Source organism: Euleptes europaea, chromosome 10, assembly GCF_029931775.1.
Source record: "Euleptes europaea isolate rEulEur1 chromosome 10, rEulEur1.hap1, whole genome shotgun sequence".
NCBI lineage: Eukaryota > Metazoa > Chordata > Lepidosauria > Squamata > Sphaerodactylidae > Euleptes > Euleptes europaea.
Window position 1 is genome coordinate 16240083 of NC_079321.1, and position 25744 is coordinate 16265826.

Sequence of the window (25744 nt, forward strand, 5' to 3'; positions counted from 1 at the left end):
TTGGTTTTTATATGACTACTTTCTCTACCTCTTAAGGGAGACTCAAACCGACTTACAATCACCTTTCCTTTCCCCTCCCCATTACAGGCACCATGTGAGGTAGCTGGGGCTGAGAGAGCTCTAAGAGAGCTGTGACTAGCCCAAGGTCACTCAGCTGGCTTCATGTGTAAGGAGTGGGGAAACCATCCTGGTTCACCAGATTAGTCTCCGCCACTCATGTGGAGGAGTGGGGAATCAAACCCGGTTCTCCAGATCAGAGGTCACCGCTCCAAACCATCGCTCTTAACCACTACACCATGCTGGCTTCCTGCAGTTTTGCATTGTCTTGACAGACCAAGACATGTAATCTTTGTTTTGTCTGAGCCCTTGTATGACCAAGAGCGGAAGCCACGAAACCAAGCAACAGAATGAGCTATCTACCAGCACTAAGGAGGCACTCTGTGAGAGGGAATAGGAGAGAAACCTGCCTTGGACAGAAACAGTACCAGACCAAGCTATCTTTTGGGATTCTGGCTGACAAATCCTCTGGTGTGGTGGAAAAGAGGTACACAGACGGATGTGGCAAGTATAAGTTCATTAGTCTGAAGGTTTTTAAAATAAACTGTAAAAGAATAAATTTTTGATTACCCTCCCAATGACTTCAAAGTCCTTGATTCCCTCGTAAAACTATGTACTATAAACTGGAGAACCACTACTTGTCAGAGTAGACAATAGTGACCTTCACAGACCAGTGGTTTGACTCTTTGTAAGGCGGCTTCATACATTTACGTGTACATGTATATATGTGTACACACACAGAGTTTATGTTCTGTATCATAGTCCTGCTCGGTGCTGCACTGTTGCCCAAATATTGCAAGGTTGCATTGTTCCCATAAAGATGCCATGTGACAGGTGACTGGTCTCCTTTGTCTCTCACAGTCATTCTCACGTAGCTCAGCTTTCTCCATCTATCACTCATCCAATTTAATCAGGATCGTCTTCCTGGTTTTCTGTCTCTCTCTCTTTTAAGTCTGTGAGGCAGATCAGATGTTAGCATCAGGCAAGGTGGCAAAACCTCTTTATGTTTTTCTGAAAGGTGCATGTCTATACATTGTGTTTTGATGTGATTGCCCATTCTGATTGGTAGTTTAAACTTTTAACCATCACCTACCACCACCCTCCTAGGGATGTGCTTGTGGGCCTGGTGCACTATCCTGCTACTGCACGTCCATCCTGAAAAGGAGGGATGGAGTTGCATTCCATGAGCCGGAGCTTCCCAAGGTGCCTGGCCACACCCTCCAAATTCCCCTGTGTACGTGAGGCATGGCCCTACCGGCCACTGCTGGCAGCAATGCCCACTACCAGCCTAACTGACCTGAGGTGGATAATGGGCTGGTGGTAGGACTGCCAGGCAGTGAAAACAAATTAAAAATGCATCCTTGTGGGCTTACTGGAAGTGACAAAGGGCATCTCTAGGAATCGCCAGAAAATCTACGATAAAACCATAGTTTCCAGCAATTTATAAAACTACCTATGTAATTTCCAGTTTTCTACAAGTGATGTGACATTGTAGCCAGGGTTGCAGCCCCCCTCCCATCTGCCCACCCACAGCCCTCCCACTAGTTGCCAGGTGCTGCCAGACAACCGTTCCTTGATGTCTACTTAGAAAGTCCAGTTAGTACAGAACACAGCAGCCTGACTACTGGCAGGAGCCGGGCAGAACATGCAGGTCACATCTATTATGCAGTTACTCCTGTGGCTACCAATCAGTTACTGGGTTCATTTAAAAGCTCTGGTAGCCTAATTTTAGGAGGTGATTTTAACAGTGATGTGTGTAATGATACTGATAGAACAGGGGCAAGAAAAGACAGGTCAATACTTTAAATACTTTATTTCCTTGTGGGTTTTCTATCAGTAGATATTTGGTCTTACAACACACTAATGAGAGAGACTTTACTTTTTTTGCATGTACATATCTCATACTCAAGAATTGACTTATTCCTAATCTCAATTTGGACTCCCGGATAGGCATTACGCATTATTCTGACCATGCTATTATGTCAATAAACATATAGTTTAATAGAGAATACGGTGTTTAGATCATCTATTAGATGATAAATTTGTTGAAAAAAATCCAAATGGAATTGGAAGAATTTTTTAATTAGGAATTATACTAACAACATTTCTGATCTCTCTTTATGGGAAGTTAGTAAAGCTTTTGTAAGAGGGTTATTTATTAGCAAATGTGCTTTCCAAAAAACAATTAAGAACCAACCTTAAGGATAAAATTAAGACATTAGAAAAATACATGTGTAATTTTCAGAACTTTCTGCTAATCAGTTAAGAGATGCTAGGTAGAAATTGGGAAGTACTGGTTGTGACTAAAATACATAAAAGATAATTCAAAGTGGGTAGCCGTGTTAGTCTGTTTGTAGTAGTCAAAAAGGGCAAGAGTCCAGTAGCACCTTAAAGACTAACAAAAATATTTTCTGGTAGGGTATGAGCTTTCGTGAGCCACAGCTCACTTCTTCAGATACCAAGTATCTGAAGAAGTGAGCTGTGGCTCACGAAAGCTCATACCCTACCAGAAAATATTTTTGTTAGTCTTTAAGGTGCTACTGGACTCATACATAAAAGAAGAAGAGTTGGTTTTTATATGCCGGCTTTCGCTACCACTTAAGGAAGACTCAAACCGGCTTACAATCACCTTCCCTCCCCCTCCCCACAACAGACACCCTGTGAGGTAGGTGGGGCTGAGACAGTGTGAGTAGCCCAAGGTCACCCAGCTGGCTTCATGTGTAGGAGCAGGGAAACAAATCCAGTTCACCAGATTAGCCTCCGCCACTCATGTGGAGGAGTTGGGAATCAAACCCGGTTCTCCAGATCAGAGTCCACCGCTCCAAACCACAGCTCTTAACCATTACACCACGCTGGCTCTTGTTATATACAAAACAGAAGGTTTTTTTAATGGGAAAGTTGGAAAGTTTCTATCTGAGTGAATTAAAAAAGGCTAAAGAAGCAATTTCTCAGGTTAAAAAATGAGAACCTGGAATTTTGACGACCCACTCTAAAGAAATAATGGATGAATTTGTTCACTTTTATAGAGAAGTTTATACCTCTGAGAACCTGGATAAAGGGAAAAAATATTTTTCTGAAACCCCCCCCCCCCCCGCGCAAATTAACAAACGACGATACACTTACTGTGCAATCCTAAAGGCTGCTTGCACTGCAGTGGCTGGCTGCATCGTCCCCAGCAACCATGTCATTGCATCCCATACTGATCTCAAAGAGCAACAGCAGGGCTGTGATGGACAGGACAGACAGGTCCAGGGCCCCAGCTCTGTGCATATCACACACACACCTTTCTAGTGGTTTGTGATGCCGAGGACTGAAACTAGGACCATTTGCCTGCAACGCATATACTCTGCTGCTGAACTACTTTCTGTCCCTTGGAACGCTTTATTTGTGCGTGTGTGTGTTAAGTGCCCTCAAGTAGCTTCTGACTCACGGCGACCCTATGAATCAGTGTCCTCCAAAATGTCCTGTCTTTGACAGCCTTGCTCAGATCTTGCAAACTGAGGGCCATGGCTTCCTTTACTGAGTCACTCCATCTCACGTTGGCTCTTCCTCTTTTCCTGCTGCCTTCAACTTTTCCTAGCATGATTGTCTTTTCCAGTGAGTCTTGTCTTCTCATAACGGGACCAAAGTACGATAGCCTCAGTTTAGTCATTTTAGCTTCTAGGGTCATTTCAGGCTTGATTTGATCTAGAATCCACTGATTTTTTTGAGGGGTGGGGGCAGTCCACGGTATCTGTAACACTCTCCTCCAACACCTCATTTCAAAGGAATCTACTTTCTTCCTATCCGCTTTCTTCGTTGTCCAGCTTTCACACCCGTATATAGTAACAGGGAATACGATGGCATGAGTTAACCTGATCTTGGTGGCCAGTGACACATTCTTACACTTCAGAATTTTTTCTAGCTCCTTCATGGCTGCCTTTCCCAGTCTCAGTCTCTTTCTGATGTCTTGGCTGCAAGTCTCCCTTTTGGGTTGATGATGGAGCCAAGGAACGCTTTGCACTGGAACAAAAGTAGAAAAGGGCAAGAGTCCAGTAGCACCTTAAAGACTAACAAAAATATTTTCTGGTAGGATATGAGCTTTTGTGAGCCATAGCTCACTTCTTCAGATACAGCTAGAATGTGAATCCATCTGTCTTTAAGTAGAGGAGAGTGAATTCAGACAAGCATTCGTATATAAATGTTAGCAGTATGTAAACGTGAATAGCAGGCGTGATGGGATTAGGTGTGGTATGCAGAAGAGTCTGTGATGTCTAGGGAAGAGATGGGTGTGGAGAAATCAGCTCTGGTAATGAGCCATGAATGCAAGGTCTTTATTCAGCCCAGGTAAATGCATTGACTTTAGTTTGAATATCAACTGTAATTCAGCCGTTTCTCTTTCCAATCTCCCTTTGAAATTCCTTTGTAAGAGAACTGCTACTCTTAAATCTGCAACAGAGTGTCCTGGGAGGTCGAAATGTTCTCCCACCGGTTTTTGAATATTGTGGTTTCTGATGCCAGACTTATGTCCATTTAATCTTTGTCTAAGAGACTGACCTGTTTGTCCGATGTGGATTGTGGAAGGGCATTGCTGGCATAAATCACTGGGACAAAAAACCCTGTTGCTCTGCAAGACCCCGGTGCAGCGGCCGCAGCCGACGAACGCAGCTCCCCCTGCCCGTCCCCACTCGGTCAGAGTTCATTGGTTCTTGTAGGTTATCCGGGCTGTGTGACCGTGGTCTTGGTCTTTTCTTTCCTGACGTTTCGCCAGCAGCTGTGGCAGGCATCTTCAGAGGAGTCACACTGAAGGACAGTGTCTCCCAGTGTCAAGGGAGTAGGAAGAGTAATATATAGTCAGAAAGGGGGTTGGGTTTGAGCTGAATCATTGTCCTGCAAAAAATATCAAAGGTAATGTGCTAATATTGTTGAAGGCTTTCATGGTCAGAGTTCATTGGTTCTCGTAGGTTATCCGGGCTGTGTAACCGTGGTCTTGGTCTTTTCTTTCCTGACGTTTCGCCAGCAGCTGTGGCCGGCAGCTTCAGAGGAGTAACACTGAAGGACAGTGTCCTTCAGTGTTACTCCTCTGAAGCTGCCGGCCACAGCTGCTGGCGAAACATCAGGAAAGAAAAGACCAAGACCACGGTCACACAGCCCGGATAACCTACGAGAACCAGTAATGTGCTAATCATTGGCCTGTAAAGTATCAAGATAATGTGCTAATGAGGGTGTTAATATGGAACCATTGTATCCTGCAGTGATCTGTTAATGTGTGAAATCCAAAGCTAATCCGCATGGCTATTGTGGACTGTAGTCTTTGTTAGCCTGGAGGTTTTCAGGACAGGAAGCCAAGCCTTATTCGTTCTTCAACTCTCTTCTTTTCTGTTAAAGTTGTGCCGATCCCTTATTCATTCTTCAACTCTCTTCTTTTCTGTTAAAGCTGTGCCGATCCCTTATTCATTCTTCAACTCTCTTCTTTTCTGTTAAAGTTGTGCTGATCTTGGCGGCCAGGGGCACATCCTAACGCTCCAGAATCTTTCCTAGCTCCTTCATGGCTGCCTTTCCCAGTCTCACGTCTCCTTCTGATGTCTTGGCTGCAAGCCTCCCTTTTGGGTTGGTGGTGGAGCCAAGGAACGCTTTGCACTGGGGCAAAAAAAAAAAAAAAACCCCAAAAAAACCCCCCTATTGCTCTGCAAGCTGCCGCAAGACCCCGGTGCGGTTGCTGCAGCCGACGGACGCAGCTCCCCCCTGCCCGTCCCCACTCCGGCCCCGCACATGGTGGAGGCCGCCTACCGGGAACCGGTGGCGGAGGCTGCGGGAAGGAACTCCTCGGCCGGCTCCGGCTCATCCCTTGGGCGGCGCTGCCGGGGCGACTTCCTGGCCGCCCAAGATGGCAACGGCGGCGGCGGCTCGTGGTGCAAGCGCTTGGCCGCTGCTGCTTTGGGGGGCCGCCGCTTGGGCGTTGCAGGGCCCGGCCGGGGCCGCGCTGGAGCCGGAGGCGGCGGCGGGGGCGGCGGCCGGGGCGAGCCGGGTGAGGGCGCTGAGCGGGGCCAACTGGAGCCTCCTGCTGCAGGGCCAGTGGATGGTGCAATTGTGAGTGAGGGCTGGGGCTCCGGGGCGGCTGCGAACCGGCGGGGAGCCCGTGCAAACGGCGAGCGGGCAGGCGGCGAGGAGCCAATGCAGGGTGCAAATGCAAGAGGGGGGCCGCCCGGGTTGCTGTGCTGCAGCGGGAGAGGTGAAGCGGCTCTTGCAGAGAATCGCGAGCAATATGATTTCGAAGTGTACATTTGTATTTTTTTTTTTTAATGTCATCGGTTTCTCATATGTAAATACGACTTGTGCAAATAACCATCGGATGGGAAGGGGGAAAGATCGCCTTAGTGGGAATCTTCTGCCTTTGCCCAAAGGAGATGTGAAATATTGTCGAAGGCTTTCACGGTCCGAGTTCATTGGTTCTTGGGGGTTATCCGGGCTGTGTGACCGTGGTCTTGGTCTTTTCTTTCCTGACGTTTCGCCAGCAGCTGTGGCCGGCAGCTTCAGAGGAGTCACACTGAAGGACAGGGTCTCTCAGCGTCAAGGGTGTAGGAAGAGTAATATATAGTCAGAAAGGGGGGGGGGTTGAGCTGAATCATTGTCCTGCAAAAAGTATCCAAGGTAATGTGCTAACCATTGTCCTGTAAGCATCAAGATCATGTGCTAATGAGGGTGTGGGATGTTAATATGGAACCATTGTATCCTGCAGTGATCTGTTAATGTGTGAAATCCAAAGCTAATCCGCATGGCTATTGTGGACTGTAGTCTTTGTTAGTCTGGAGGTTTTCAAGACAGGAAGCCAAGCCTTATTCGTTCTTCAACTCTCTTCTGTTAAAGTTGTGCTGATGTTGATGAATTTCAAGGTGAAGCGGCGTTTTCAGAACTTGACGTTTTGCTGATGACACAAACTCTCCTCCAATACCACATTTCAAAGGAATATACTTTCTTCGCCCTCGCCCTGACCTGGATGGCCCAGGCTAGCCTGATCTCCTCAGATCTCAGAAGCTAAGCAGGGTCGGCCCTACTTAGTATTTGGAAGGGAGACCACCAAGGAAGTCCAGGGTTGCTGTGCAGAGGGAGGCACTGGCAAACCACCTCTGTGAGTCTCTTGCCATGAAAACCCCATAAGGGGTCGCCATAAGTCGGCTGCGACTTGACAACACTTTACACACACACACATACTTTCTTCCTTTCAGCTTTATTGATTGTGTCCAGCTTTCACACCCATGCATAGTAATAGGGAATACTATGGCATGAATTAACTTGATCTTGGTGGCCAGTGACACATCCTTACACTTCAGAATTTTTTTCTAGCTCCTTCATGGCTGCCCTTCCCAGTCTCAGTCTCCTTCTGATGTCTTGGCTGCGAGTCTCCCTTTTGGGTTTTTTTGCAAAAAGCCTTGGGTGTTTGCAAAAGGCGTGACCGTGTCGGCCTTGTCGTGAAATAAAGCAAAAGCCCAGCGGCACGTCAAAGACCGACACTTCCAGCGTGTGTGTGTCAGGTCGCTTCCGGCTCGTGTCGGAATCAGTATCCTGAGACAGCAAGGTAGACTTCCCCTGACTATGGAAGATCCGCTGCTTTTTGCAATTTTTAATCTCTTTTCCTTTCTGTAAATGTATTGAAATGTATTAGGACAGCAAGTCAATAGCTTGTTGCTGGGCAGGGTATCTCTGTGGGTCTGTATTCTAGTAATTGGGGCAAGAGTCGCGGAGGGTTACAGTGAACCATAACAAGAACTGGGTGAAACTGTTACTATACTGCCGCCTCTCTGTCTGTATTACAATCAGATATGCCCTGAATGTTGACGGCTGTCATATCTTGCATTTGGATAAATATCCCTTCCTCAGTATGATCGGGACTCAGAGATTTCTGCCCATTAGGGCCTCTGGGTCGCAGCTGCCAGAATAAACTGTTTTCTTGAAATAACGGTTTGGGTCTCTATTTCCCCCACGAACCCCAGTTAACCGCTACACCTCCAAAATGTCCTATCTTTGACAGCCTTGCTCAGATCTTGCAAACTGAGGGCCCTCCGTGGCTTCCTTTATTGAGTCAATCCATCTCTTGTTGGGTCTTCCTCTTTTCCTGCTGCCCTCAACTTTTCCTAGCATGATTGTCTTTTCCAGTGACTCTTGTCTTCTCGTAATGTGACCAAAATACGATTGCCTCAGTTTAGTCATTTTAGCTTCTAGGGTCATTTCAGGCTTGACTTGATCTATAACCCACTGATTTGTTTTTTTTTTGGCAGTCCAGGGTATCCATAACACTCTCCTCCAATACCACATTTCAAAGGAATCTACTCTCTTCCTATCAGCTTTCTTCACTGTCCAGCTTTCACACCCATACATAGTAATAGGGAATACGATGGCATGAATTAATCTAGTCTTGGTGGCCAGTGACACATCCTTACACTTCAAAATATTTTCTAGCTCCTTCATGGCCGCCCTTCCTAGTCTCAGTCTCCTTCTGATTTCTTGGCTGCACGTCTCCCTTTTGGTTGATGATGGAGCCAAGGAATAGAAAGTCTCCAACAGTTTCAATTTCCTCATTGTCAGTCTTAAAGTTGTGTAAGTCTCCTGTAGTCAGTAGGAGTCTTCAACTTGGGTAGACCACGAGACATCTGCTTCTTTAGATGCCCTGAAGGTCGATGCAACTAAAATAGACGGGCGCCTGATAGTGGCTTTAGGGCTAGCAACACTTGACATTTGCTTTAAGAGCCTGTGTGGTGTTGTGGTTGGAGCCTTGAACTGGAATCTGGAAGAGCCAGCGTGGTGTAGTGGTTAAGAGTGGTGATTTGGAGCTGTGGACTCTAATCTGGAGAGCCAGGTTTGATTCCCCTCTCCTCCACATGAAGCCATCTGGGTGACCTTGGGCCAGTCACAGCTCTCTTAGAGCTTTCTCAGCTCCACCTACCTCACAGGGTGTCTGCTGTGGGGAGGGGAAGGGAAGGTGTTTGTAAACCGGTTTGATTCTTCCTTAAGTGGTAGAGAAAGTCGGCATATAAAAACCCCGCAACAAAACCGACAAGAACCAAAAATGAATTCCCATTCTGTCATGGAAGCTTGCTTGGGTGACTTTAGTCCAGTGGACTCGGTCTTGGCCTCATCTACCCCGCAGGGTTGTTGTAAGGATAACGTGGAGGGAGGTGAAAACGAGAGATGAAGCCTCGAGCTCCTTGGAGTAAGAGCAGGATAAAAATTACGAAGTGAATAAAGATTCCAGTTTTTAATAACAGCCTGTTTGTTCAGATGTGGCTCTGATCTCCCAGGACGCTCCATTGTTCCCCTGAAAGCCACTGTTTTTCAACAAAAAAAGCACCACTCCACATATCTGATTTGGAGGGCGGGACACCTTATTTGGGGGGAACATTTGCACAAGCATGCAGCTTTCTTGTTCAAATCTGGTTTGAAAACATTGGTCCCTACTGAAGAGCAGTAGTCTGTGTGACCAATTCAAGAACAGGGGATGTGGGTCCATACTTTGGCTATCACAAACCTTCAATCATTGACTGGAGAGAGAAATTATGGATGTATATGAGGATGGCAGGTTAACGGAATTTCTGCATGGAAAGGATATGGGAGAATTAAAAAAAACATGGGTTAAGGCCACCTCATATTGGGATAAGTTGGCAAAAACGGACTTTACTTTATTAATTAATGAGATATAGAAATCAATTTTTTAACAATTGTGATTTATAATATTAATGGATAAAATAAAACTGTTAAGACACTTCTGCGGAAGTCGGATGAAGGGTCACTCTTTAGGTGGGTGGAGGGGAAAGGGTATCTTTGCTTAACATTATAAATTAGTAATTATGAATGTATTAATTATGGTATATGAATACCCTTTTATAATTTCTTGTATTCTTTTTTGTAATTTTTTTGTTTATTTTTTTCTTGTTGTATTTGTTTGTTTTTCATGTTTTTCTTTTTAAAAAATCTAATAAAAATTTAAAAAAAAGAAAAGAAAAGAACAGGGGATGTGGGTACTGTATATCCAAGAGGCATTGGTCATTCTAATATCTCCAGTCAGTGCATGTGTGAGGGGCAATGCTAGTCTATGAGTGCAGAACACGCGCAATGTATTTAGTATCTGTTTCCCTGGATCAGGGGTTGTTTACCAAAACAGGCTTCAGTTAAATATAGAGAGAGGGGAGAGTGTTGCCAGTGGATGTTTATAATTTGGAATCCTGAGTTAATAGCGACGTTTGCTATGAATGGTTTGTTAAGATTATTCATAGCTACTTCCTGGAAAGACTCTAACACAGAAGCAGGTCTTAAGTAGTAAATCCTTAGGTAAACTTGTAGTTTGCTTTGTGCGGAAAGAAAAGAGTGTTAACAAGCATGTTCAAAGCTGCAAGGTGTAGCTTTTTCTTATTTGTGTTTAACTATGGCATAAAATAACGGGCTAATCTTTAATGAAAATTGTGTGTCTGTGTGTCTGTGTTCAGTTGACGTTGGCCTTGATCCAGTATCAGAAGCACAAAAGACCTGTCAATATATATATAATGAATGGGCGGTAGTCTTATCGCATGGGTGGGTAGCTAGACTTATCGGGTTTTGAAACCTGAAGGTAAGATAAGAGTACCGCCCATCCAGTCCCTAATAACAATAAGCATTTCTTTAAAAATGTCTGGAATAGGTAACCAGTCAGAGAGGCAGTTGGGCCTTTGGATGACAAAGGAATAAATGGATTGTAAAAGGAAGATGGCAGCGAAGCTAAATATGCTGTTAAATCTGGAGAGCTCAAAGCAGAACAGTTTAATATGGTAGTTTAATGTCCTGTTTTTACTTTCATGTTCCATAAAAGCATAAGGCAACGCAGCAGATTGCCCGTCTGAATTTATATGTAAAGGTGTTGTGATATTTAACAACCTTTCCTGGAATTAATTTTCTCCCCTCCGGGGCTGGAAGAGAAGCCAGTTTCAGATTGTCCTGGTCCCTAGGAAATGGAATATTTCTTTGTTTCTTTGGGGAGCGGCTGTGGCTCAGTGGTAGAGCAACTGCTTGGCATGCAGAAGGTCCCAGGTTCTATCCCCGGCATCTCCAGTTAAAGGGACTAGACATGTAGGTGATGTGAAAGACCCCTGCCTGAGACCCTGGTGAGCCGCTGCCAGTCTGAGTAGACAATACTGACTTTGATGGATCAAGGGTCTGATTCAGTATAAGGCAGCTTCATGTGTTCATGGTTTGTAGTTCCTAAAGAATGGGCAATTCCCAGACCTTCTTCTATACTAAAAATCCTGGTGGAGCAAAGAGGAAAGAGGTCAGATTATGACAGAAATAGCTGAAAACTGTTAGAAATAGTTGGGGGAAAATTATGCAGCAGATTGCAAGCTCTTGATGGGTCGTTGATGTGTCAGGTAGAGAAGCATATGACACTTTCCTTTACGTTGTCTCTTTTCTTAGCTACGCCCCTTGGTGTCCCGCCTGTCAACAGATGGAATCGGCATGGGAGGCGTTTGCAAGAGATGGCGAAGACCTTGAAATCTTTGTGGGCAAGGTGGATGTCACTCAAGAACCAGGTATGGCAAAACCCGTTCTTCATTTTTAATGAGTAAACGGGAGCCCCGTGGCACAGTGGTAAGCTGCAGTACTTCAGTCCAAGCTCTGCTCACTACCTGAGTTCGATCCCGACGGAAGTTGGCTTTAGGTAGCGAGCTCAGGGTTGATTCAGTCTTCCATCCTTCCGAGGTCGGTAAAATAAGTACCCAGCTTGCTGGGGGTAAAGTGTAGATGACTGGGGAAGGCAATGGCAAACCACCTTGTAAGCATACTCTGCCTAGTAAATGTCGGGATGTGACGTCACCCCATGGGTCAGGAATGACCCGGTGCTTGCACAGGGGACTATCTTTATCTTTTAAAATGGGAATAGCTCTGAACTTGCAAGAGAATTTTGAAAGGTGTGTTGCTTGCATACGTGCACCTTGTGAAAATGAAAAGTCAGCATGGCACATCAGATTTTGGAGGGTACTTCTACAGCATGCAGGTGAGCTTGTTTGGCATAATTTTTAAGCATAGGCAGTGGCTGTAATCACGTCTGGCAACTAGAGTGTGAGTTAACTCCACTGTCAGGTTTGCGTGAGCCGAGAGAGGGCATGGATGGATAAAACAGGAATGAGAGATTTGCTCTAAACGGAGATGTACAAACCTTAGACATCTCTTTGGCTTGAATGGTCTCATTGTTAACTTCCAGCCAAGAGCAAGCTGCTTTTGGCTGTGGCAAGAAGTTATCCGAGGTCATTCTGGAGGACGGCCCGTTAAGGCCGGAGAAATGGATCATGATAAGGAATTTCCAGTTTGAAACAAGGGTTGCCATCAAGCTGGAACAAATACAAAACGCATAAGCATTTGAGAGAAAAAAATAAAATAATTTGAATTAGCAACACTTTACTGAAGGTGTTTGTTAAGAACCCGGCATAGTTTGTGGGGTAACAGTTTGAGTTTTATAGCTCACACGGATTCATATTGGCAGGTAACTCTGGGACCGGTTTCCCTCTTGTGCTCTGTTCTGTTTATGTTCCTTCGTGGATGCTGCCGTCATTTAAAAATTTAACCTCTGAGAAACAATGGCAGGCTCGTGTTGGATGAATGACCCAGCGGCAGAGAGACAGAAAGAGTTATGTGTGCACTGCTTGGAGTGGCTCATGCCCAATTATACTTTGCTACTTGGTGCATTCTGAGGGCAGCAAACCTGTTCTTTCTGGGTAGAACTGCAGAAGGGTTCCAAAACAGCCTACCCAAGTGCTACTGTGCATCACGAGCGACTTGCTGTGCTCAGTCTTGGCAGGTTTGTTTCTGCTATTATGAATTACCATATTTTGGTAACTACCCCTGCTGCCAGGGATAACATAACAACAAATATCTGTTGTAATGAATGTGTATCTCTGACAGTGAAATATCCATGGCCTCACATGAACACATGAAGCTGCCTTATACTGAATCTGACCCTTGGTCCATCAAAGTCAGTATTGTCTACTCAGACTGGCAGCAGCTCTCCAGGGTCTTAGGCAGGGGTCTTTCACATCACCTACTTGCCTAGTCCCTTTAACTGGAGGCGCCGGGGATTGAACCTGGGACCTTCTGCATGCCAAGCAGTTGCTCTACCACTGAGCCACAGCCCCTCCCCATCACTCTTGCTCGTGTATCTGTTCAGTCTGTGGTACTATGTGCATCAGTGCTTTGCAAATGGCCATTGTTTATCTGCAGGTCCATGTCAAAATTGTTGTAGTTGAATCCTCCCACTGAAGACTCTTGTGTTTCCTGCAGAGAAGGGCCTTGGCTCAGTGGTAGAACATCTGCTTTGCATGTAGAAAGTCCTAGGTTCAATCCCCAGCGTCTCCAGTTTAAAAGGATCCGGTGGTAGATGATGTCTCCATCCCGAGACATTGGAGAGCTGCTGCCAGTTTGAGTAGACAGTATTGACTTTCATGGACCACAGGTCTGATTCAGAAGAAGGCAGCTTCATGCGTTCAACTGATGAGCTGGGGCAGTTGCCAGATTGCTAGAAGTGTTGTCCCTGTTTCTAGTTAGTAGCTATTGTTCTTACTTAACCAGCGTTATGTGGTGGCTTGCGATAAGTTGGGTTGGATCCAGAGCAAAACTTCCGCTTGCGCTAGAGCTCTTGCACAAGTGGAAACACTAGAAAGACTGCAGTAGCTGCTTGCACTAAGTCAAACTTGTCGTGTCCCCATTTGCATTTCTGCTTGTGCAAGATCTTGTGTAACCAATTTCTGGCCTAGGCTAGCCCAATCTTATCAGATCTTGGAAGCTGAGCAGGATTGGCTATGATTCAGTATTTGGAGGGGAGACCTCCAAGGTAGTGCACAGTCACTACACAGAGGCAGGCGATGACAAACCACCTCTGAACATGTCCTGCCTTGAAAACCCTGCAGGGTTGCCATAAATCGGCTGCAACTCTACGGCACTTCCCATCCAGGAGTTGGAAATGAGCTCCTGTGTTGCAGGAGGTGAAATTACTTAACCCTGACCTGGATAGCCCCAGGCTAGCCTGATATCCTCAGATTTCAGAAACTAAGCAGGACGGGCCTGGGTTAGGATTTGGATGGGCGACCTCCAAGGACTACCAGGATCCTGATGTGGAGAAAGGCAATGGCAAATCACCTCAGAATGTCTTTTGCGTTGAAAACCCTACAGGGTTGCCATAAGTCAGCTGTGACTTGACGACACACACACACATAATAAATAAGTGTGAATGTGCTGGGTGTTGCGTTAAGATGTTGTGCAAGTGCAACTGCACAAAGAAGAAGAGTTGGTTTTTATATGCCAACTTTCTCTACCACTTAAGGAAGGCTCAAACCAGCTTACAATTGCCTTCCCTTCCCCTCCACACAACAGACACCCTGTGAGGTAGGTGAGGCTGAGAGTGAGATTTGCCCAAGGTCACCCAACTGGCTTCATGTGCAGGAGTGAGGAAACAAATCCAGTTCACCAGATTAGCCTCTACTGCTCATGTGGAGGAGTGGGGAATCAAACCCGGTTCTCCAGATCAGACTCCACTGCTCCAAACTACCGCTCTTAACCACTACATCACACTGGCTCCCCGCTCCGCTAAGTCTGCTTATGTTTCCATGGATGGATCCAAACCACTGTCAGGCTCTAACAGTCAATCAGTCTTGAGAATGCATTCTCAGTACGACACAAACAGTGCAATCCTAGACAAAGTTACACCCTTCTAATCCATCCCTTTTCAGTTAACTTAGAAGGGTGTAACTCTACTTAGGATTGTACTAATTACAGCTTTTCTGTAAAGCTCGCTTAGAGTGCAGTCTTCAGTGTGGCTAACAGCCGTGTAGCATAATAGCTGGAATGTACAGTCTTCCCTAGAGATAATTACTTCTAGAAAACTTAATTGAAACGCTCTTCTTTTCTAGGTGTAAGTGGCCGTTTCTTCGTCACTACACTTCCTACTATTTTCCAGTAAGTGTCTCATTTTATCTACCTGAAAATGTTAATGGTTTGCTATCTGAAATCTCTTATTGTTTTGGGTGGTGGGCGTGTGTCATGGACAGCATCAGTAAAGAGAAAAATATGGATAGGTAGCTTAGCTTGATGAACTGTTTCTTAGCTTTTGATCAAAGTCTTTCAAGTTCAGTAAAAGTCTTGTTTTTGTATCCAGTGGGAGAGAGAATTGCAGGCACAATAATCTTTGCGTAGGCGAGGAGCTGCTGAGTTGAGCTAGTTTGCTGCCGTTTCTCATTTGAAGGAGCAGCAACCTGCCCCTTGAACCTTAAATGGTAATGGGTTCCCCATGGACTTAGCCAATTAGACTCCTCATGTACTGCAAAGACAGGCAGTATTGTACCTGGTCCAGGGAAGCTTAGCAGTATCCTCTGTAATCCTGAATTTCAAGATGCATCATGAGGTGGAAGAAAACGGTCATCATTATTTAAAAGTTGTATGTATCAGAGCTGTAGTTACAGCAGGGAGGTTATTGCCTCACTTATGCACACGCAAGTGGCACAGGAAGTGGAATAGCAGGAAGGTTTGGAGGCTCGCTGTGTCCTGTTCCCTTGCATGGGCTTGCATCTCGGTGTCTATGTAATCCCCTCCAAAAATAAGAGGTGGGGAAGCAAGGGGTGGTCTGAACAATAAAGGACTTGCTTCTCTGCCCCTCTGCAAACCTAAAATTACATTTAGAAAACACTGACGACTTCCTGTATGACGGATAGGGCATTACTTCCTGTACTTTTTTGTTTTCAGTGCAAAGGATGGAGTTTTTCGCAGATACCGTGGATCAAGAGCACTAGAGGACCTGGAAGGCTATATCCTGGAGAGAAAGTGGGAAGCTGTTGAACCCGTGGCAGGATGGAAGTCCCCATCGTCTATAATGCAAGTACATGACAACATCTTACCCTGAGATTTAACTTTAAGTTGCACCTAAGCATGCGTCTACTCACGGGAAATAAGCAGCTTTCTGCTAACACAACTTCTAGGGTGACTTGCTTGTGCCTTTATTGCACCATGTTGAGAACTTCTCCGTCCTACACCACCGGCGACCCAGGTGTGGAAATGTGTAGTAGTGCGACACTGAAGAATGGCTGCTTTGTTTTTTGTCTTTTTACTCTGTAAAACACAATGAGGTAGCTTCTCCTAGAAGGGGTATTTTAACATATGGCTGCTGTTTTTGGTGGAAGCTGTAGGTTTAATAGAATAGGCAAGCAGTCTGTCAATTTAAGTCCAAAAGTGGACAGTGATTCATGGAGTAATAATTGGCCAGTTCTTTAGTACAGTAGTGTGTATATTAACACTTCCGTGACTGGATGTGTCCAGATGCTCATACTGTGTCTCTGTTTGGACCTAATGAACTGGTTGTGGATCGCTTTTCTGTGAAAGTCAGTATACCATTACATTGAAATGCAGGTAAGTAACTTTTGTCAACAAACATGAATCATCAACCAGTAATCAAGGTTCCAAGCTGGCAGCCATGTTAGTTTGTAGCAGCAATATAAACAGGAGCCCACTGGCATCTTGTTTGCATGTGATAATAACAATCTTTTGGTGGTCCCCGGCCCGAGGAGTGTCCAGCTGGCCTCGACCAGGGCTAGGGCTTTCTCTGCCCTGGCCCCTACCTGGTGGAATAGTCTCGCTAGTGAGACCAGGGCCCTGCGAGACCTCAAAGAGTTCCACAGGGCCTGTAAAGCAGAGCTATTCTGCCAGGCTTATGGTTGAGGCCAGCTACGGTTCCTATATATAAAGACTGGCCTCCCTAACCTCCCCATTGCGGTTAACACCTTTTATTCCATCTGGTGCCTTCCATCTGCTCACCTAGCTGGGTTGTTGTATTGTGACTCGTATGTTAGAGGCGCCTAGGTAAATCAGTATAATGGTTATGATTTTATAAGGCTATTTCAAAATGTTTTAACACTTTTATTGATTAATATGACTTTTATATTCTGTAAGCTGCTCTGAGCCTGGCTTTGGCCAGGAAGAGTGGGGTAACAAATGGAAATAACAAATAAATAAATTAAGTGCCATCAAGTCGCTTCCAACTCACGGCGACCCTGTGAATCAGTGTCCTCCAAAACGTCCTATCCTTAACCGCCTTGCTCATGTCTTGCAATCTCAGGTGTAGCAAGCATATGAAATGTTGTATTTGTCACGGAATGTGCAAAACCTCTTAGTCTGTCTGTCTATCTATCTATCTATCTATCTATCTATCTATCTATCTATCTGTTCAGATGGGTGTCAACTAAGTGTTTTTTTTCTCCTTATTAGGATGCAAGGCATGGCAGGACTCTTCTATTTATCTGGATGGATCAGGGTGAGTAAAAGTGCTGAAAAGATCATGAACAGAAGCCCCTGCCTTTCTGTGACTTTCACTTCAAACACCTGCGCCGTTCACGTCAACACAACACTGGCTGTGTAAGTTTCTTGCTCGGTGGGATTGTCAGTTCTGCCAAGGAAGAAATTTGCACAGCTAGCATTGTGTTGATGTGAAAGGCACAGATGGAATAAGCCTTCTAGTATTAATATGCCCTGGATTTTTTACACTTAATTAGTAAAATAAGGCGTAAGAGATTTGTGCTCCATTTTTGAACCATCGTAAGGGCTATGTCACATGCAACTGCCTCAGACCACTTACAGTAAGAATTAGTATGCTCTTTAGTTTAATAGCATTGATGTCCAAACCGTCTGTAGTGTTGTTTGAATATCGTATTGTGCCGAGGGTGAGAAGGGTGCTCAAATTCAATTTATTTTGTTTGTTGGTTTTACAGCAGATCCACAACTACTTAACAGGCACTCTTGGAATTCATGAATGGGGCTCTTACGCAGTCTTCATACTGGCCACTTTGTTGATCGGTCTTATTCTGGGCTTGGTAAGAATAAATATTTTCTTTTCTTTTCTTTTTTACAGCATTTAAAACATTGCTCATGCTTTTTTTATTTTTTTTTTAACTTGAGAAAATAATACCCCCCCTTCCCCCAAGTTGTCATGTAAACCTTCAGCATTAATCTTGGCTCCGTTCAGCATTAATTGTGCCCCGTTAGTGCGTGGAAATAGAATAGAAGCTCTGCAACAGCATGTTTATAACTAGTGATGAGCCATTAGTCTGCAATACCTGCTTTTGTACACAGAACAGAGTGTGGAATTCTTTGCATCTTGTTCGGCCATGATGCCTTTGGGCAGATGCCCTTAATTAATTTTGCAATAGTATACCTTAGCAAAAAAAAAGTGTGGCAAGAATGCCAGAAAACACACGTTTGTACATCAGTGTATGTGGGGAGGAGGGATACCAGTGTGGAGGTATGATAATCAAATCTGCTGGAAGAGGCACTTCATATGTCTTATTATCACCCTTTCAGCCTATGATTTCAGAGATTACAAAGACGACTGCAGTCGGGACCCTACTTAATGCTTCATGCTAGAAAAGTTCAGATGGCTACCGTCATGGTGATTCATGGCTTTAAGCTTGCTTAAATGAGACTAGCCATGAAAGAGATGTTTGGGCAATTCCTATGTCACTTATGAGCCAGGTTTCTGGATTATTGTAGGAGTGCTTGTTTCACCCTGCTTCCCATAAAGTCCTGGATAACTTGGACTGCAGGGGTCTACTTAACTGGCTTTCAGCGCAGTCCAAAGCAGACCTTTCATTGAAGTCCATAGGCTCAAAAAGGTGAAACTCAGTTTAGGATTGCACGGTTAGTCTCCCTAATCCAGCCTGCACAGGTGGTTATGAGCTTCACTTTTTCACCAGGCGCTCTCTCTTGCCATGGGCTTCCATTTCCTTATTTCCTGCAGTGGTTCTTTCTTAGATTTAATAATTAAGCTCCTTCTTGGTGTGTTCCAGTTAACTTCAGGAGTTCAGAAGTGCCACCTGGAGCTGTTTTAATATCAGGAGGGTCTCCTGTGTCTCTAGGCTGTCCTGGGAAAACGTGGTTAATCCATCTGTCTCGTGAAGCACCAGACAAACAGTTAACCTTCCATTACTGTGGAAATCCAATGCAATGACTGCATGACTAGCTTTATACCTTGGCAGTGTGGAAGTGCATTGCTTTACTAGAGGTGTAAAAACTGTCTAAGTTGCAGTCATTTGCATTATCAGCCTTAAAAACATAAGTCATGCTGGATCAGGCCAAGGCCCATTAAGTCCAGCAGTCTGATCACACAGTGGCCAACCGGGTGCCTCTAGGAAGCCCACAAACAAGACGACTGCAGCAGCATTCTCCTGCCTGTGTTCCAAAGCACCTAATATAATAGGTATGCCCATCTGATCCAAAGCACCTAATATAATAGGCATGCTCATCTGATTCAAAGCACCTAATATAATAGGCAGGCTCATCTGATCCTGGAGAGAATAGGTATACATCATGACCCATATCCATTTTAACTAGTAGCCATTAATAGCCCTCTCCTCCATGAACATGTCCACTCCCCTCTTAAAGCCTTCCAAGGTGGCAGCCATCACCACATCCTGGGGCAGGGAGTTCCACAATTTAACTACTGAGCCTTCTGGCTCAGTAGGGACCGAGGGTGACTAGCTCACTATCGAAAGTGCTTTTCTCTTTTCTTAGTGTTCATGTATGCCGTTCATACCTTTTTTGGGTTTCTTGGCTTCAACTTGGAAAAAATTGCCCTGGTTACCTTCTGTCAGTATGGGCAAGGGGGTGTGCACACTCTTCTCCACTCCAGAATTCTACAAAGGCGTGTGCATCAATACATTGTATTCAGGGTTTTTCTTTGGCAGCTGCAGATTGGCATATTAGCTCCCCAAATTAATCTGTGCTTTAATTAATGGTAGTCATCGAGGTAGCGTTAATAATACTTGCCGGTAGAAAGTAACAGCTGTAACTACACCCCGATTGTTCCTGTTTCACAGATTCTTTGAAATTCATTGCAGTGTGTTGGTTGGATGTAATCAAGTTAATATTGCAGAGTACTCTGTACAGGTAGTTGGACAGTGAACACTGAGGAAATTAAAAAGGCCACCTGGAATGTTTAACGTAAAAGTTGTGCCTATATGTGAAGCTAGTAATGCCATTATCCACAAATGCTGGTAAGCAGAGGGAATTGTAAGAGCTCATTATTAGGATAATAGCTGCCATTGAAACTGGCCATTAAATTGGGCTAGAGAATATGCATGCCTTGCCAACTGATTGGGTTGTTACCCCAGGAGAGAAGCTACCACTGAAACTGGCCATTAATTTAGGCTAGAGAAGACGCATAACTTGCCAACTGAACGGCTTGTTACCCCAGGAGAAAAGCTGAGTGCTGAACTTAAATTGAATTAAACGTGGGGATAACTACACCAAATTGACAAGGCTATGAGGAATCCAAATGAAAGTTTCTTGTAGCAAAAGGAGAACAAGTGGCAGGTGTTATGTGGAATCCTTCTCAGCAGCTGAATTAAGTGACAGGCCATTGAACCTATACTTAAATCACAAGTATGCTCCAAGATACAGCATTGTCTGGTAAGCTGAGGTGGATATGGGAATACTAGAACCACAACAACCTAAAAAGTAGTGTTCAGGATGGATTCCCCATGGGTAATAGCCTTTGTCCTACTTTTTCTTACATTCAGATACTGGTTTTGCTCGGAGACTGCATTTTCCCATCCAAGGCTAAAGCAGAAGAATCAGGTCAGTATATTATCAAAAATCTGCAACTTGGTGGCAGAGTAGGCGTCATTGCAGATACAGGAAAGTAGCCTAACAGCGCATGTATTTAGCTGAACTACTTGGAGGAGATCCAGGTACAGCTTCTGGCTTTTGAAAGCTCACATATACAAAGGTGCTTGGCTGTTCTCCCCCACCCCCCCCACACACAGAATCATAGAGTTGGAAGGGACCACCAGGGTCATCTAGTCCAATTTCCAGCACAATGCAGGAAATTCACAACTACCTCCCCCACCCCTACCCCCAGTGACCCCTACTCCATACCCAGAAGATGGCCAAGGTGCCCTCCCTTTCATCATCTGCCTAAGGTCATAGAATCAGCTTCTCCAACTTCTCCAAGCCTTGGATAAGTGGACAGGCTTGTCATGTTTTCCCCATCCCCAGTTCTTCTTGTCCCCTTTACCCTGAAAGTGTGGTGTAAGAAAACACTTCTGCCCTTTAAGTGATGTCTCAGGATCCTCGCCCACAACCTGCAGTGACCCTGTGAGCTTTTTAGCTAATGTACAGGCATCACATACACCCCGCCGAAAAAAAGCTTTGCTTTTCTTGGATTATTTGGTGAAAGGAGAAAATCTGTATATTGTTGTTTTGAGTATCTGACCAGCTAACTGTATGTCGCATAGTCATGTGGGTGAGGACATGCACTGTGCACAAGGTGAGTCAATGCACTGGGATGCAGGCCGGGCAGCCTTAAGTGGCCAGACCTAGCTTGTTGCCCATCGAACGGCTTGCATGATGCAAGGGACTCAGCAACAAGTTCTTTTTTGACCATACTGCCCCCAGATGTGTCTCCTGCTATGCAAGGGAGGATGGAAGGAAAGGCATATGATGAGACCTTAATGGACTCAGTGCTTGGGGCCAAGTAACAGCGCAATCCTTACGGTTAAATTGTAGAGCCACTGTGTAGGTACAGGAAGCCCAGCCAAGATGAAATAGACAAACCCGGCCGCTACCTGCTTCCTATTCCCTGAGAAAGGTCCCTTTCTCAGAAAACTCCCTCTTTCCTTCCTTTTGGTCAAATTTTCCCTCCATCTATGAAGCATGCACGATGGCACAACTGGGCCCCTTTAGACTACATTACAGAACCAAATACAGGCATCCTCCCTCCTGGTTGGCCTTAAGTAGGGTTGCCAACCTCCAGGTACTGCAAAAAGAATAATCACCTATGCTGCAAAATGTATGTAACAAGCAAAAAATACAGCACGAAGCTCAAAATAAATAAATAAATAAATCACCTGGACAACTTTTCATCAGTACAGTCTTCCCCGGGATCCGTCCCGGGTTCCCAGCCTTGCCGGGATCCACCATTGTCCCACAGTTGAGTTCTACTACTATGAAGTTATAATAGTTACAGCGGATTGCTGCCATTTCAGCTTCCCCTTAGCATTGCTTTGGACTTGGTCTTAACCCAGTGGGTAGTTGGCCAACCTATTTACAGCATTCCTTTAACTCCACCACAACCACTCCTTTTGTTTTTTACTGGGATATTACTTTGCAACTACGGCTTTGTGATGAACCACTTAACGTTTCTTGACCTTCCTGCCGGGGGAGTCAGCCTCGCACACAGCCTCCGTCCCAGCTGCTGGAGCGGCAGTGGTTAGGTGATCTCAACTTTGTGTTGAACTGCTTCATGCTCCCGGTCCCCCCGTCGGGGTATTTTGGTTTCACGCACGCCTTCCATACCAGCCGCTGGAGCGGCAGTGGTCAGTTCGTTGCGCAAGCGAAAATCCCCCCCACCGGGGGATTTCAATTTTACACACAGTCCTTTGTTGAACTGCTCAAACTGCAGGGTTTTGAGCATCATGCATGCGCAACTATAGCTGTGCTACTATTTTGACATCGGGAGTTCATAACAACTGTAAAGTTGGCTCTTTTTTTCCTTAGTTACTAACATTGAGGTTATTTTTTCCAGTAAAAAAGGCATTAGGGTGCACCTCTCAACACTTGGAGCAGGTCCGTTCTTTAGATCAGTGCAGCCTCTGGCTACTGGTACGAGAGTGCATGGTTCTACTGTAAACATTAACTCTTTGCTGGTGCAGTCTGTAGTGAGGTAATGAAGTGTTTTGGCACTTAAAGTGGATGCTGGCTATTTGTACTGCAATTATTTAGCTTATTCCTCTCAGCATTATACATAGGCATATTTATAGTACTTATGAAATTCATTGAATGATTGTTATTATATAGAAATTATTACACATAGGCATATTTATTGTACTTATGAAATTTATATAACAAAAATGAAGTGATTGTTATCACACTGAAACAAGTTTTTGATTTATTTATTTATTTATTTTGAGCTTCGTGCTATATTTTTTGCGTGTAACCTCCAGGTATTAGCAGGAGATCTCCTGCTGTCACAACTGATCTCCAGCCGATACAGATCAGTTCACCTGGAGAAAATGGCCACTCTGGCAATTCAACTCTATGGTATTGAAGTCCCTCCCCAAACCCCACCCTCCTCAGGCTCCACCCCAAATACTCCCGCCGGTGGCAAAGAGGGACCTGGCAACCCTAGCCATCCTACAAAAGGCACAAGTGTCTTCACAACTTCTAAGTCCAAAGGTCGAGTAGCTCACACTTAGCTTCAGGGTTTTGATGGCTGCACACAATGGCCAGTGGTGGATTTTAGAAATGGATGACTCATTGAAAATTACAATAAGAGTCTTCTCCGACTGCTCAGAATACATCTTCAGATAAGCTGTTTCCCTTGGTGCTAAGGCATGCCTCGCCTGCTACGCATGCTGTGGGGGCCATGCTCAAAGGTAAGTAAAATGAAAGTCGTCCTGTGGAGGTTGCTGGCACTCAAGTGTAGGAACTGCACTGTCGGCCTCTTTGTCCCCTTGTGCTAGAATCCTTGCATTTCTGAGAATTTAGCCAAAGCTGCAAAGTAACCTAGGAGCAGACCATAAACATGCACATTTGCTTTGTTGCTGCAAGCATGAGTAAGAGAATGTAAGCACACCCTCTCTTAGAATCAGTAGTTGGTATCCAACCGTCCCGGGGCTTCATGGGATTGGACTGTCCCCCTTCCCTCCTGCTGCATTCGAATGAGCTCCATGAATATTGTTATGGGGAGGGGGATCAGTGAACCCTTGGGACCACCATAGAGGGCAAAGTGAGAGTCTGTGGTGGAGGGAGGTCAGCAGAAAGGCCATTTCATTAGAGTAACTATGTGGTTGGATGCAAGCCCAGCATAAGCTGTTAAAAAGAAAGAAATAACAAGTTGTAGGTTCAGCTGACTCTAAACCCGATGCACAAAACTGTTTGGTTGCGTTATCTCCTTTCTCTCCCCCTTACCACCAGAACCGGTGGACCAAGGCTACGACCAAGTAGAGGAGGAAACCCCAGAAGACACAGAAGGAGAGCCTGTCACAGAAAAGGGCTTGTCCGATGAAGACGACGAGGAAGAGAGAGAAGACGACGAGGAAGAGAGAGAAGACGAGTCCCCAGACAACTCCTCGGACGACTCGGCGGTCGAAGGCTCCGCGACGGAAGAGGACTCGGAGCACCAGACGTCGGACCAAAGCTCCTTAAGGCAGCGTAAAAGCCAGGAGGCGGCTGATGAACTATAGTGCAATTGTTGGGTTACCTGTATTGTTTTGGACCAAAGAAGTATCGGGAGACTCTCCTTGACTGCAGCTAAAGCCAAACGTTTGACCAGCAAACTGTTAAAAAGCTAAAATCCACGCTTTGCGCTGATAGGCTACTGTTGTTGTTCGTAGGGCCAATATTTTTTGTGAAAATTCATTCTTCAGAAAAAAAAAAAGTTTTAATGTTGACGTGATAGCCATGACAATCAAATGTGCATCTTTGTTTTATACCAGTTGTGGGTTTGAGGGGTGTCGGTGGAAAGTTTTTTACCTCTGAGGCAATCCGCCAACAAGAAGTATGCAATGGGGGTGGATCCGTCCCCTGTCCTACCCACACCCCTGCACAGATAGTAGCCTTCCTCCCATTTGAGTGGTTTTTCCTCCAACAGAAGAGGCACCGAAGTTGCAGGAAAAGTTTGCTAGGCTGGAGAAAGGTTCCTTGGCTTCACACCCACTGTCTGTTGATGCAAAATTCTCTGTCAGTATTATCTGTTGACGACTTAATTGACCTCTGGTACTTTCTTTGCTGGGACAAGCTTATCAAAGAACTGGAAGCGCCAGAGTAAAAATTCTTTCACAGTCCTTGGTAGATATGGAGCAATGCCAGTTATTAAGATGCCCCTCTGTGTGTGCGTAGATGGCATCATGTTTGAAGTGGCTTGCCTTAGTCACATATGAGGCCACCCCCTTGTGTGCTACTTACATAGTATAAGATGCAAAGTTTCATTTGGTTGTGCTGACTTAAATCTGAGACAGCTTCTAAAATTACGCACATGTGTTTCTTGCCATGTTTGTAGCTCTCTTCCATGTCTGGGAACATGGATTGCCCAAATGCAGTGAATGTCTTAATTGCTGACTGCACATGGGGAATCTCTGGGTTATTCTGATGGCTTTGGTCATGTTAAGATTTCGAACATGCATTCCTTTGCAGCATAGTGGTGCACCTTTTTCTTTTCCTTTTCTCTTTTTTTAGAAAATTTATATCCCGTTGTTCGGCCCCCACAAGGGCCAGCAAGGTGGCTAGGACCCCCAGGTAGAAAATGCCACTCTTACTTGCATATTCCTCAGTTTTAACAAATGGCTCATACTTGAAGTGATAGCTGCATCACTTAATTCGGATGACCAAAACGCTCATTTGATCTCAGCAGGTTTCAAGAAAGCTGTTGTAACCGCCTGAAGTATGACGGTTCATCATAGAATGTTTGCTAATTTGTTCATGCGCCCCATGTGATCAGTATAATATAGCTATGTCAATATATCTTAAGCATGGTGGTAGTTCTTGGCACCTTAAATAAAAGCTGTTCGCAATATGTTGGTGTGAAATAAAGCTCACAGAAAGCGATTTCAATCTTTCCATCTATTTAGTGATAGCGTCATTAGCTCACAAGGAAGGCTGCGAGTCCAGAGTTGCAAATGAACGGCAGATCTTTGTCAAGACAGTATTCATCTCTTGT

The 25744-nt window shown here is 45.0% G+C and overlaps 1 protein-coding gene across 1 annotated transcript in view; it reads left to right on the top strand.

Moving 5' to 3' along the window:
- The window catches only part of TMX4 (thioredoxin related transmembrane protein 4), a 28227-nt gene extending 3816 nt beyond the window's left edge, over positions 1-24411 (top strand). Inside the window, exons 2-9 of the mRNA XM_056856867.1 lie at positions 5731-6126; positions 11473-11588; positions 14958-15003; positions 15787-15915; positions 17302-17347; positions 17802-17903; positions 20607-20664; positions 24004-24411. Of these exons, the coding sequence (XP_056712845.1) occupies positions 5731-6126; positions 11473-11588; positions 14958-15003; positions 15787-15915; positions 17302-17347; positions 17802-17903; positions 20607-20664; positions 24004-24272 (1162 nt within the window). The 3' untranslated portion in view covers positions 24273-24411. The remainder of the gene's footprint in view (positions 1-5730; positions 6127-11472; positions 11589-14957; positions 15004-15786; positions 15916-17301; positions 17348-17801; positions 17904-20606; positions 20665-24003) is intronic.
- Positions 24412-25744: the final 1333 nt, after the last annotated feature.